The sequence below is a fragment of the Fusarium falciforme genome, chromosome 1 (genome assembly GCF_026873545.1).
Source record: "Fusarium falciforme chromosome 1, complete sequence".
In the NCBI taxonomy this organism is placed as follows: domain Eukaryota; kingdom Fungi; phylum Ascomycota; class Sordariomycetes; order Hypocreales; family Nectriaceae; genus Fusarium; species Fusarium falciforme.
This window is the reverse complement of record NC_070544.1, coordinates 2,073,325-2,087,225: the sequence shown is the minus strand read 5'-3', so window position 1 is coordinate 2,087,225 and position 13,901 is coordinate 2,073,325. Positions and strand designations below refer to the sequence as shown.

The following is a 13,901-nucleotide window of genomic DNA, read 5'->3' as shown; positions in this document are numbered from 1 at the left end:
GACCGGGAGGCCTGAACCGTAAAACCAGAGCCGGAGTGTCAGGCGTTGCTTGATGCTTCTTGTCGAGGGAGACGGGGAGAAGCGGCGCAAAGCCTAGACAGGGTAACGGAAGAGGTTATAGCAATCGAGGCAGCTGCAAATGCAAAGTTCAAGGTGAAGCGGGGGAGGGGTAAAGGGAAAGAAGAAACCAGGAGGAGGAGTCTGTCAACGGCAGCAGCAATTCTGCAGGAATTGGGCTGGCGAAGGGGAGTTGTGGTTGAAGGAAGGGTAAACGGTACGGGGAGAGAGGGCACAGCACGGGACCAGGGAAAGTGAAAATGAAGGTCGGAGGTTATTTTTTGCGTTGTGTGAACAATTAAATTTTTTTTTCTGCGTTTTTCCCCTCTCTTCCCAGATCCGCACCGCAACAGACAATCAGTCCAGTGCCAGTGCCAGTCCCAACGACGGCGCCGCGGGAGGTACCAGCGCCTTGTACCGCGACTAACTGATCGAGCAGGTACCTGCCGTACCGGCGCGCCGAGCGGGAATCCTTGGAGCAGGCGCAGGCGCAGGCGCAGGAGATGGGGATGGGTGGAAGGATGGATGGAGGGGGGAGGGGGCTTCTTTCTCCCACTCAACTCTTACACAGAACGCCGAGGAGCGGATACGGGCAGAGCAAGACCCAGACGAGAGTAGCACGCTTTTTTTTTTTTTCTCTCTTCCGCCTCATTTTTTTTTTCTTTCCTCTTGAACGTTTTATAGGCTCTTTTGTGACTCCTCTGAGGCCAGACATGGCCAATGTTGAAACCCATGATCCTGGCTCAAGTCAAGCAAGTCATTCACTGAGTCGGCGACCCGACCTTGGTCTGTTGCGGCTGCCGCCGCTGAGGGCACAGCACCGCGGGCTCGGGCGGCGCTGACTCGGGGGTCGCCCAGCTGCTGGAGTGGAGGCGTCCTCCAGTGGGATTCAGGGCAATTCACCTACAGCTCGTCATGGCCCAGCGCCGAACCGACCAGTAGCGGACTCCACCCCTGGAGGACCCCGTCCGTCATGGGAAACCCGAGACCCCGGACGGCCGTGATGGGGTGGAGATGCGCGAATATAAATCGGCTCTGGCCGCCAGCCCCAGGGCATGCCGACCTGCTAGACTCCATCCAATGTCACTGTTACCCTTGCGCGGTTTTGCTTTGTCGTGCGGCCGGTTCTTGTGTGATTACGCTCGACCTGATTGACCGGCTGCGTTCTTGGGCCATTCACACGCGCGCGGGGGGAAAGCATTACAGTACAGGTATGGTGTGCAGGCGTCACGGCCCTGTCATGGCCTGGCCGCAAGTTGACGAGACAGCTCCATGGATGATGATACCTAGGCTCTTAGGCAGCTGCTCGCTGACCGGGGCTGCTCGTGTGTGCAAGCAATCAAATTCACATGGAGGCACGGTTCCCAGGGCGGCGGAACATATCATCTCTCCGAGGAGGCCTGGTCCATGCCCGGGGAGAAAAGCCTGGACGGGCAGGTAGGTTAGGACCTTGGAGGTCGACGCATTACTCCAGCCTTGATGAGTCGTATCCATCCATGTGATGTGATATGTTGCTGCCCAGCAGAGCACAGAGCTTTTGTTCATGATACCCATCTGCCTTACTCTCCAGGTGAACAAGACCATGTCTGCTCAACATTAGGTAACAGAGTAACTGTCCCGGGTCGTCACCTCGCCAAGAAAATGGTCTTGAAGCGATTTCGGGTCCTCAGGAAGTTGTCGACGTGGGCTGTGAAATGCACCTCCTCATGTGCCCCGGAAAGAGGGCACAACATGCATTTGCAGTGAGACAATAACCACAACGGCAGATACGGCCGAAAACCCAATCCCGCAGATTATGCCGTAGGCCGATAGCTGTTGAACAATTTGTCCGACAGAGTACGACTCTTGAGCATCAGCAATTGTTGTAGACAGCATGACTGGACCGAACATCCCTCGGCACTTTCATATCGAGACTCCCAAGACAAAAACCTGCCTCTACCCGTGGGGGACGTTGCACAAGGCGGCGGGACGGGACGGCATTTAAAGATGGACTGACAGCCGAAGCGCCCATCAGTTCCCGAGTCCGCCATGTGCATTGCATTCGGTGGGAAGAACAGTTCCGGTCCAGAGGGGAAAGACAAACGAGAAAGCCATGACGGGCATGTTTTTTTTATTCCATCGATCACTTCCATCCGATGCGAGATGGCCGGGGCCCCTTGCAAGCCGAGGCCGCTCAGCCGGTGGACGCCCATTGGACGCGAGCCTGAGAAACTGCCTGTTTGGGGCTAGATCCTCCAGGCGACCGGATGTACTGAAGGAACTTGGGATGAATCGCGTTGAAGATTCCCGGATATCGGAGTTGGCGTGAAACCCCGAACAAGACTTGCAAACATGATTCATGAAGGTTTGAGTAACTCGAGATTCGTCGCCTCTCTTTGATCAAAAACTGCACATGCTTACGTGGTCTGTTCACCATCACACAGGTTAAACGCCCAAGGAGCACAAACACGCGAGGTTCAAGCATGATTCATTTGTCTATCCTATCACAGGTGCCTGCTTCTATCCCCTTCATACCAACGTTGAACCTACCTCTCAAACAGATCTTGATCGCCCCTCTCATTCCCAAAAGATCATGTTAGAACAGACCCAGCAGAGAAATGGGCAATAACTACAATATGACGTTTCTCACCTACATTAAAGGACATATACTCCCCATACTGGCTTGTTTGAGAGAAGTGACATATAGCTCATCTACTGGAGAACGTGAACCACTATTTTGCAACAGCTCTCCCACTTGATATGAACACAGCGCTGCAAGTCAAAACTCATGAACCAAAGGGATAGGCACCCCAAAACAATCTATTCTGACCATCATTATATTGACAAAATTTTGACCCGTTTTCGATACAGCCCAACGCAGACACCTATTATACAGAAAAACAGGTACTCTCATAAGAGCATCACAAGTATTTTTATGTGACTTGAGTAAACAAGAAAGACTGCTCTGGTAGAAGCATAATACTCTCACCGTGAGCCCACTTAACCAGACATCCAAGATGCCGCTTGTCTTGTACCGTACGAGGCCGCCAGGCGAAGACCAGTACCTCCCATGGGGAAGTAGCTGATAAGATACCAGAGAAGACATGCGATCTGGATGATGGCCGAAAAGAGGGTCAGGATGGTGCTGTGAAGCTGATAAAGATAGTCAGTAAATACGAGGGAGCTCATCTGACAAACATCCCACTCACCTTCAAGGCAAACACAAGTGTCAGGATGATAGAACCAAAGTAGGCTGCAGTAAACGGCAACCGGGGAGTTGAGAGAAGGTGGTAGACATAGGCCATAGGTCCCATAACCGCCGCAAACGATGCCAAAAACATCAGCGATCCAACCGACCACCTGTGCAACTGCGAGTCAGCTTCAACATGGACTTTCAGATCCTCCATCTCAACTCTACGACATCATGACATCGGCAATCACAGTCACGGCATTGGGCTGGCCTCACACCATACGAGAACCCGTGACTGTGATCGGCAAGGGGAGGGGAGAAGAGGGGGGAGGGGGCGGTGAAGGAAGTGCAGTTTGGACAGGACAGAGACAGCATCTCGACTTACAAGGTGACAAACTTGCGGGGGTTAAACAGCGGGAAGAGAGTAAAGGTGAAGCACACAAAGAAGCATGCCAGGGCAGCAAGGTTGCAAGCCCCAAAGATCAGTAACCGATCCCATCGACTAACTGCCAGTCGGGTTAGTGTCTTGTAACCACGAGGCATGTCATCCGCATCACATGCATGATCTAAGGCATGGCTCAGATGCAATGCGCGTGTCCCGCTGCAGGGGTGCCGGAGGGCGATGGGTTGAGGGCCATCAGGTTGACTCACGAACAAACCAACCTTCCTCCTCTTCGCGTCGACTGGGCGCAGGCAGAGGCGCACCGGCGCTCTCGGTGGTGGGGAGCCTCACATAGCCACGGCCGCCTTGGAAGGGGTTGAGGCTCTGGAGAGAAGAGAGCAGACCACTCTGCTGGGACGTGTTTACGGGTTCATCGCGACGGCTCCAGCCGAGGGAGTTGATCGAGTCTCGGAAAGAATTAGAAGCCATGGCGCCGGGAACCAGGGGGGCGGATTCGCAAGGGACGGGCTCGATAGCGACGGGGCGGGTACGGAACGGCAACGTCGATCGTGCGGCGCAGGTTCGGGCTCAGGTTCGTGATCGTGATGGAGGGTGGGAGAAGCGCAAGGCGCGCGACAACGGCGGCTTCGTATTAGACTGATAACAGTTGATACAGTTGCAGAGACCAAGGTCCACTTCCTTGGAGCTGTGGTATTTTGGTCATGGTCAGTCGACAAACGTCCATAATATACGGGCGATCCGGAACGGATGGGCAAAACGGCTGCCTACCTGGTCCCAACACCTCGTCTTTAGCTGACGAAGCCGTGTGCGCAAGGCGGCGATGTGATGGAAAGGCTACGAGTCCCTGGGGGGCTGGGTGGAAGGGGGGGTTACAGGCGACCGCGCGTACCGCTCGAAAAGGCCGATAAGGGCGCGACCCAACGCGAGTTATCAAGCGACAGCAGCAATGGGCGACAAGCAATAGGCGGCAGGCGGAGCGTTTTGCGCGAGGTCGACAGAGGGACAGAAGGGGGTGAAGCTTGGGACGAGACTTGAAGTTGGTTCTTGGAGGCGGTAGCAGTAGTGGAGGGCGGCACTAGGCCGAGAAGTCGATGGGTTGGGGTTGGTGTGGTCCCTTCCTTGAATTCCACCCATTCCGGAGCCTTGCCATGTAGTGCGTCGGGGTCATATGATTGGCCGGCTTTAAACGGGGCTATCTTGGGGTAGGCTCCGAGTTTCTTGCACGGCCCGTCCATCAACCAAGCATCGAGAGCCCCCCGGGCCATGACACCCACCGGGAGGGGACGGGATGGATCATGCATGACAGAGAGAGAGGCATATGGCCTAAAAGAGGGGGGGGGGAGCTTCAAAGCCAGAGCCTGGTCCTGATGCGAGAGAGCCTTGCAGCAAAAGAGTGGAGAGGGAGAGCCTGAGACGGTTGCTGGTGGTTTCAGACACTCGAGGCTGTCTCTCATAGGCGCGGGACCGACCCATCCATGGATGCTGGCCATGTTGCGCAACGAACGACGCGCAGCAACTTGCAACAGTCAACTCTGGCAGCATCGTCATCAAGTTGGAGACGACGAGAAGGGTAGCCCGAGCGGGAGAGGAGCGGACGGCGGACGGACGGACGGGGTCCAGCGAGCTACCTTCCCATGCGAGCCCGAGGAGCGGACCGCAACGCTATCCGTAGGAACTAACACGAAGGACAGCCTCGACTGACACCCTCCATGATGAGAACTACGTAGAAAGGCAGAGGTAGCCTGGCGCCCAGCCTCTCCCTCCAGTTTCAGAATCAAGTGGGAGAGGCTGACAGAGTTGAGTCTTACACCGATCAAGAGCCTTGAGAGCCGTTCGCCTTGATTTGATTCTGCAACGAGTTCTGAGTGGCAGTGTCTTCGCATGGGGGCGCGTGGCCAGGGAGATGGAAGAGGGATGGGGGAAGCTTCCAGCGCATGACCGAGAACGAGACAGAGGAAGCTCAGGGAGGGGTTACGATTCCATGTAGCAATTCCCGATGAGCCCCAAGAGTCTAGCAGCAGGTTGGCCTTGGTGTCTTAAATCCCGAGTCACGTTCAGCCTGGCGCCCACCCACACACATCCATTCTCACCCACACCCTCCCTGGGAGTCGTCCATCTCATGGGAGCCCGTGTAAACCGCCAGAGGGAGCAGAGAGTCGCGGCCACCATCACCGCCAACTTTCCAGCTCCAGGACCAACTCCAGGCCCAACGGAAATACCACTGCGAGGGGCCAGTGACCACCGCCTCCAAGGCCCATCACACTTGGGTCCGGTATATCTGGGACCAGGCAGGTCAGAAGACGATGGGGAGCCGTACAGATGACTTGACGAGGCATGGCTAGTATTTTTAGCCAGCTGCGGCGAGTATAAAACGGACGACGCTGGTGCCCTTTTGGCATGCGGGCCAAGAGCCGAAGCCAGATCTCATCTTGCAGCTGTGACAGACAGGCGTATCTCTACCTGACCTCTTGCAGCCGCGAGCGATAACATCATCATCACGGACGGAGAAGACATCGGTCGACCTGCAAAGGAGTAAGCAAGCCGCAGAGGAGACGAGAACCAGGGGAGAGACGTGCAAGAGCGAGGCTAAGAACAGAGAAGAATAAGACAAGACAACCTAATCAACCTACATTACCATTTCCGAATACGCACTGCCTAACTTTGATCGTCGTTCGAGTGAGAGAAGAGACTCCCTTACGTGGTTAAAGTGTCCTCCCCCTCAGCCTTCAAACACGACGCTCGAGCGTTGGACCCTTGACCATCACCACCTACACCAACACAACACCTACACTTACACCACCCTCTCTCCCTCTCTTCGAGTCGCTCCTCCATACCACCACCATCTCGCGCTATCAATACCTCCCCTCATTTCTAGACCCCCTCCAACCGCGTCGCGCGGCGCCAGGATCGCAATAAAACGCCAGACCGCCCGAGGTGCTCTGGATCAGCAATCACAGACAGACGCCCATCTTGTCCTATCCCATCCCATCCCTCCGTCGGGTGTTTACCATCTCAACCACCACCCTACCTAGCCCAACAACGGCCCTGGTCTGGACCTCACCTCTGGACACGCGGGAAACCTGGACGTTTCGTTTTGTTTCGTCTGTGCGGTCGAATAAATAGCGACGCTTCCCGGCAAAACGCACGACGTTTGCTCTTCGACTTTTACCCGACGCATCTGCTTCTGCTTCCGTCTCTATCTCTGTCTGCGCCGCCTCACCTAATCTCAAGGGCGGACCAATATCACATCACGGACCTGAACCCTGCATCTCTTGGTGCCCCGCCATCTAGCGACATCATACCCAGGTCCCAACTACATAGGACGCAGCCTAGGACAGGTACCTGCCTCCCAACGACGTTGTTGAGGCATCAGGATCGCTCTTACAGGCGCCATATTCTTCTCATCATCTCATCCATCGCGTCTCGACTCAGCAGCAGCCTGCCTGCACCTTGATCGTCATCATCCTCCTCTTCTATTCTCGGTCGTGCAACCCCGCTATCTAGGTCGTCCCCGTCTACGCATCCGAACTAAAGCGACTGTTTCCATGCCGCCTGCGCATCTCGGTGCCCTTGGAACTCGTGGTGAGTGAGATATCTCCTCCGTCTTCTCCGTCTCGTCGGCCTGCATCCCGCCGTCCCATCTGCAGTGTGCAGCTGGATCCATCTTCTCCTCTCCTCCCGCCCTCTAGTCGCATTTGCCCAGATAATCCCCGACCAACCGTTCATCGTCAAGGCACGAATCGCCTTTGGACCTTGGTGCCTACCCAGGCAAGCACGCATCATACCTACTTCCCTTTCGCTACCCGTCTACCCCCCTCCACTCACTCTGTTTTACCTCTGTCATTTTCCCAACTCCATTACCAACCTTCTGTCCACTATCGTCATCAGCAACAATAACCTCATTGTTTCTGTCACTTATCTCTTAAAACCCCGAGCTCCTTGTCTGCAAACCGCTTTGTTGGCTGCACGGCACAAACCTAGATCCCGTTGCTGCCTCCCAACGCGGGCTTCTCTTAACATTCGGGGACCACCACCAACCCACACTCTCACACCCTCACCCCCCAAAAGAGCATCATTCTCACACATCCCATTCTCGCTCCGTCGCTGACTGGTCACCTCACCATTCCAAGAACAGCTACTGCTACTACTACAACCTTGAACACACGGTTGACACCGCCTGCCTTGTCTGCGCTCTCGGCTGCCCTCAATACGACTCAGCCAGAGAGTCCCTCGACCGCTGCTCCGACCGCCGCCGTCCCCGCGCCGACAGCTGCTGCAAAGGACAACGTCTCCAGATTGCTACTAATAGCATTGGACTGGGGCTAGCACCCGCCAGAAGTATCGTGGACCTTTTCGCCCGTGCGTTACGAAGTTCCCCAAAGCCCAAGCGGCCAAGCCAACACCTTATTCGGTACCTTGGCTCGAGGTACCAACACGCACCCAGTTACTACGCCTCAAGCCCTCCTCGCAGCCCCCAGCCCACTGAGTGGGTGGACGCTTGAGGCCCTGTGCTGCGCTGCGCTGCGCTGTCCCGCCATTTCATCCCCCTCCAACCCCGACAGCCAGCTCCCTCCGACCCCGACTCACGACAACTCGCCCACAATCTTTCTGTGCTTCCCTTCCCACGTCCTCCGACGTCGCATTCCGTCGTCGCCGTCGCTTTCGCCTTCTTCTTGAACTTTTTTACCTTTGAACTGCTTCGACCTCTGTGTCCTCTTATGGATTGCGGCCTCTATACACTCCTACCAGTTTCACTCTGATACTCTTCTGCCTGTGAGGTGAGTCAGGACTCGCACGTCTGAACCCCCGGCCTCCCGCCCGCCACTCTCCTTGCTGCGACCTCCGCGGCAGCGGGCATTCCATCTGTCCACTTCCCTTCGCCGAGCCACCGAACCGGCCTCCTTCACCTTCTCCCCCCGCTTTGCGCTCCGCGCTGCCTTTACCAGATGCTGACTCGAGTCTTTGGGTAGGCCTGTTTCAACCCTTCGCATTTACTCCCAGCTGTCGCCCTTAACCGAACCGGCGCACGCCCACAATATTTCACCCACTTCCCCCTCCTCAAGCTAGGGCACAACATCCGATTCTACAACAGCGACACATCCAAAGGCAACACTATTGCTGTTGCCCACGATGGCCCAGCACGGCTTCAATCAATTTGGGAACAACCCCAACGGGGGTAGCATCGACCCTAACGACCTCGCCATGTCGGGCGGCTACTCTCCCTCCTTCAACAACAACTTCAACTCAAACTCGGGCAGCGGTGCCAACGGCTACTCGAGCGGTTCCGCCTTGTTTGGCGATGACGAGCTTCTTGATGGCCTCACCGGCCCTCCCGATAACCAGTCTGGAATGTCCGGCCAAGGCCAGGACTTTTCAGGACTCAACATGGGCTTCTCCCAGAGTGCCTTTTCCCACCGCAACTCCGGAATGGACCAGTCGCACATGAACGGCTACTCAAATACCCCCGACGGAGATCCCATTCAAAGCCCTTTCAACACAGGCTTCACCCAGTACCGCCAAATGCAAGGTCACTCCCTGGGCACCTCGCTGCACTCGCCTTTGTCCTACTCGGGATCCCCTCTGACCGGCGACATGAACGCTGACGCCAATGATCCCAACTACCTGAATGCCAAGGCCAGGGCCCGGATGAGCCAGCAAATGCAGCGAAAGACATCCAACAGCCGCAGCCCCATGTCTCCGATGACCCCCAAGACTGCCACTCTCCACGGCATGACAATCGGATCGCAAGAGTCGCCAGGTTTCGGAGGTCAGGCCATGAAGTCGCCCAATGGCCAGTGGATCAACACCCCGACTGGAAGCATTCCGGCCTCTTACAACTCCGGCTTCTCCTCTCCCATGCAGCCGGGCATGAACCAGATCAATGAGGTCATGATGAAGGGTGGAACCTCGATGCCCGCCAAGCTCGGTGTGGCTCCAAACGCAGTCTCGTCGCAAGAGATGAAGCGGAAACGACGCCGAGAGTCTCACAACCTCGTGGAGCGTCGCCGACGAGACAACATCAATGAGAGGATACAGGACCTCAGTAGACTGGTTCCCACACACCGTCTTGAGGATGAGAAGATCCGAAAGCTCATCCAGAATGGTACTCCCCTTTCACCCACGCTCACCGGCATTTCCAGCCCAACTCAAGCTACTTCGGGGCTCGCTGGACCGGGCGCACGGAGGGCCACTGGAAGCACGGCTGGTAATATCACAACGGGCCTGCCCATCGAGGAGAAGGACAAGGGCCCCAACAAGGGTGACATCCTCAACGGCGCCGTCAGCTGGACCCGAGATCTTATGTGGATGCTTCATCTCAAGCTTCAACAGCAGGAGGAGATGATGAACACAATTGCCGAGCTTGGCGGTCATTTCCCTTTCGAGTTGACCGAGGATGAGCGACGTATGCAGACTGAACTGATGGATGCCATCTCCAAGAGTGAGAATGGTACCTTTTCTTACTCGCGGACAGCGGGATCTGGTCTGCGTGTGCCTCATCACACTGATTACCGAGGCGAGTCTCTCTCTGGCTTGGGCGGAGGTGTCGACCCCGTAAGCCTCAGCCCAGACGACAACGCCGACCTGAACGATACCAACCAATTCTGGCATGACCCTGATGACAACGGCAGCGGTCAAGCCTCGATCAACTTCAAGGAGGAGGATGAGTACGACATGGATCTCACGCAGTAGATGGCAGGAAGGATGAGTTGAATACGTTTGATCCATTGTCTTGCTCGGTCCTCAAGGACTCATTATCTTGGCTCAGAGTACAAGAGACCAAGAAGGTGGTCTGTCCCTTTTGGCTTTACATCATGGCTTTCGGCGTTTGAGATTTATCATCATCACTGTCATCATTTTTACCCTGGCATCTCGCACTCCCTCAAAGCTCGGTTTCGCGTGGCGGACCTCGCTTCAAGGATATGCGACATTCACTTGGTGTTTGGGCAGTGGGATTGTTTCTGGGTTACTTGTTGGTGCGTTTCTCACTCTTTGAGGAGCGGCCTCGGCGTGTCAAGGCGTGGGCTAAGGTATATAGGCTTATACAGCGCAGGGGCATATCCGGATCGTGTTTCTAGTTGTGCTCGCGGGGTTTGTTGCTTACTGGGTTATGTGTTTTATGGGTTGTGCTTTAGTTTAGGGGTTCTGTTCATTTCTTTTCTGTCGCGATACCTTAGGGGATGGTTTTCTGGACCAGTTCCAGGATGGGTGGTGAAGGGGAGGCAACGCAAGGCCTGTCATGTCATGTCTTTGGGTTAGGAATCTTCACTTCTCTCTACTCCTATCTTTTCTTCTGCTTCATCTGCTTGCGATTTAATGCGCCATTTGTGGTTCTCCCTCCAGGATCTACTGAGAGGCGATGGGAAAGTAAGGCCTGGTACTCGTCTGAGCGAACTTTTTGGATGGGAGAATACTTGGCACCTCTGGGTTACTGTATATTCGCAGTACTATACTTGTTTTATTGCTCTTTATGCCTAGATACCACAAGCGAGATACCTATCATTATATACCCACGTCCCATTCGTGGCTGCCGCCAAATGACAAATTACGCTGGCCATATCACCAGTGACGGGTGCAGAGGAGATACTCGCTCATGGCCGTCAGGGTGTTCCAGACCAGCTTGCGCTTCATGTCCTCCTGCAGAGCTATGCGCTCGAGGGCGCAACGGCCATCGAAATACTTGCACATGACTTGCCAGCTGTTTGCCAGCTTCTCGTCATTGAAACGGCGCGCAATAGCAGAAAGGTAGCGCGACTCCTTGCCGGTGGCCTTTTTGGCATCAAGGATGATGTGCGGCGTGAGGCCGGCAAGATGAGGGTGGTCGTTGACTGAGGGGTGAGCCGTGACGATAGGCACGACCTTTCGGGCATGGGCAGTAGCCTTTTCTGCAGCATCCCGCTGGGCCTTGGATGCGATACGTTCGAGCCGGGCTTTCTCGGCGGCCTGCTCGGCGACGGTGGGGACATGGGAGCCGTCGGTTCCGGAGTGGTCTTCGGAGGACTCGGAGGTGCGGGGCGCCCCCGGAGCGGCGGTGGAGGAGCCGGATTTCGAATCGACATCGGCAGCGGCACGGATCTCCTCAGCCTCCATCTCGTACTCAACCTCATAGAGGATCTCTGGCCAGACTACGACGTAGGCAAAGGTGCAGAGCTGGGTGACCCAGCCACGGCGCATGAGCCAGGCCAGCATGAGGAGGTAGGTGGGCCGGTGGGCCTTGCTAGGGGAGAACTGTTTATAGGGACGAGGGGTTTGAGAGAGCTCGGCGAGGAAATTGGGGAGGGGCGGAGCAAGAGGGAATGCTCGCTGCCACTCGAGGGTGTCGAGGGAGAGACGGGAGAGATCACAATTTGGGGAGAGGATGTACTGGTCCTTGGCGTGTAGAGGGGGAATGGCGATGGCTCGACGCCAGAAGATGAAGTGCTGTGCATATTTACGAACTTGGCCCAAAGTGAGAATATTGCTCTGGCCAACTTGATAGAAACTGCAAACCAGTGTAAGAGATGAGAACATGTTCGAGGGTCGATGAGCACTCACGACTGTGTAGGTTTAGATAACCGCACAAACTCGACTACTGAAGCCGTTGTCGGATCTGGGTCGGCCTGAAGCTCAGAAATGATCTTCTTCTCGTCATCTGTAAGTAATAGTGCAAAATTGCGGTCTAGGAAACCGGGTTCCTCGAGGGCATCCTGGCTGATAAACGTGTTTGCTGTGGTGAGCCATAGGCCGCGCTGTGTCCCTTCTTCGCCTTGGGGAAGATCATCGATGTAGAATGGGACAGGGATCTGGACTGAAGGGGTGAGGGCACCAGCCGCAGTGTCCAGATGGAGAGCTGCGATCTTGTTCTGCGATACTGCCTCGTAGATGTCGTGCATGGCGGCAGCTAGGGATGAGCTCTGTATGATTTCCCTCCATAACACACTCATCTTTTTACCTAGAAGACATGTTAATTCACAGATCTCCAGAGTTGAGGTCACAGTAGACTTACGCTCTTCTCGTGCTTTATCCTTGGCAACGAGAATTCGCTTTGATTCCTTCCAGACGAACTCGCTATGCTGCTGGCTATACTTAAAAACCTTGCTGACCTTTTTGATGATGTGGTCGTAGAGGGTCTCAACAACATCCTTGACCTCGTTACTGCTGGGATTGAGGATAAAGACGAGGTTAAACATGGTCATGGAACTGCGCTTCTCATCGTCCTTGTCCTTGCCCTCTTCCTTCTTCACCTCCTTCTCCTCAACGGGCTGCTCTGGTGCTTTTCCAGGAGCCAAGGGGTCAATTTCGTGAGGGCCAGCAGGGTCATCGGTAGATGTGGAGAGCTTCTTGGAGCGAGCCGTCTTCTTGGGCTTCTTCCACTTTCCATTCTCAGGGACGTGGATGGGATAGGAGACGCAGTAGAGGGGATCCAGGGACAGCTGGAAGAGGCGCTTGTGATAGGGGCGGGCGGGTGTCAAGATGCCAGCGAGATCACGGGCGGGGAAGCCAGCAACACGCTCCCAGGGGACAATCTGGGTGCCAGACTCGGTGACAAAGTGGTCATCCGGGTTGCGGGCCTGCTTGGGCAGAGAGGCGCCGTCGTCGGCGACGTCCTGGTAGCCCTGCTGGGAGAGGCGCTCGAGGATGATATCCTCGAGCTCAGCACCGGGGGCGGGGCTGGAGCCGGAGACGGGCTGGACATGGGCAGGGTAGTGGAAGACAAAGGCCGGGCCGTCGCGGGAGCGGTTGACGACGAGGGCGACGGCGAGAAAGTTGTCGCTGGTGACGCTGGGCACGGCCATGGCTGGCGCGGTCACATGATAGGGCCCAATGGATTGGATACAGTATACCGCTGGTCTAGAGGGGCAGAGCTGATAAGAACAAAAGCATGTGCCGTCTGCCTTTGTTTGCGATGCTGTATACTGACTGGGCAGGCCCCCTCAAATCTCATGAGGTTGGTCGCGATGGCTCGTCCAATGATGGCTCCTGTGGAGATTGAGATGAGTGAGATTGAGACCTGAGCCTCAAGAGCGCCACTCTCGTGAAGGTGGGGGGCCAGAATGTGGCGTCATGGGTTAGTCGAGTCGAGACATGGCATTCCTTTCTTTGTAGGGGCCCAGATCAGTCAGTGCACACAAAAGTCGGTGCGCACTTGCATCCGTAGGGCCAACAGAGGGTCCTTTGATCCTAGCGGCAGGCGGTCAAGGGGAAAAAGTACGAGATCTCTTGGAGTCTTGATCCCTCGCTGGACTGATCGTCTGGCGGGGGGCGTCTTGTCACGCACAGAGTTTTAGGGAGCAC

General features: G+C 55.8%; 3 protein-coding genes across 3 annotated transcripts; 1 reads left to right on the top strand and 2 right to left on the bottom strand.

The window, feature by feature from the left end:
• Positions 1–3,036: 3,036 nt before the first annotated feature.
• NCS54_00054900 (Protein transport protein SFT2) lies at positions 3,037–4,097 on the bottom strand (the record flags this gene model as incomplete). Its single annotated transcript, XM_053146199.1, has 4 exons — positions 3,037–3,189; positions 3,246–3,396; positions 3,612–3,732; positions 3,878–4,097. 4 exons carry the CDS (start codon positions 4,095–4,097, stop codon positions 3,037–3,039), a joined length of 645 nt encoding a protein of 214 aa, XP_053002174.1.
• A 4,662-nt stretch (positions 4,098–8,759) lies between these two features.
• On the top strand, positions 8,760–10,319 carry NCS54_00054800 (BHLH domain-containing protein; the record flags this gene model as incomplete). The annotated part of the gene is made up of 1 exon (XM_053146198.1): positions 8,760–10,319. The coding sequence occupies one exon, from the start codon at positions 8,760–8,762 to the stop codon at positions 10,317–10,319; it is 1,560 nt and encodes a 519-aa protein (XP_053002173.1).
• An 867-nt stretch (positions 10,320–11,186) lies between these two features.
• NCS54_00054700 (Nitrogen permease regulator 3) lies at positions 11,187–13,402 on the bottom strand (the record flags this gene model as incomplete). Its single annotated transcript, XM_053146197.1, has 3 exons — positions 11,187–12,108; positions 12,162–12,558; positions 12,613–13,402. The coding sequence occupies 3 exons, from the start codon at positions 13,400–13,402 to the stop codon at positions 11,187–11,189; spliced, it is 2,109 nt and encodes a 702-aa protein (XP_053002172.1).
• Positions 13,403–13,901: the final 499 nt, after the last annotated feature.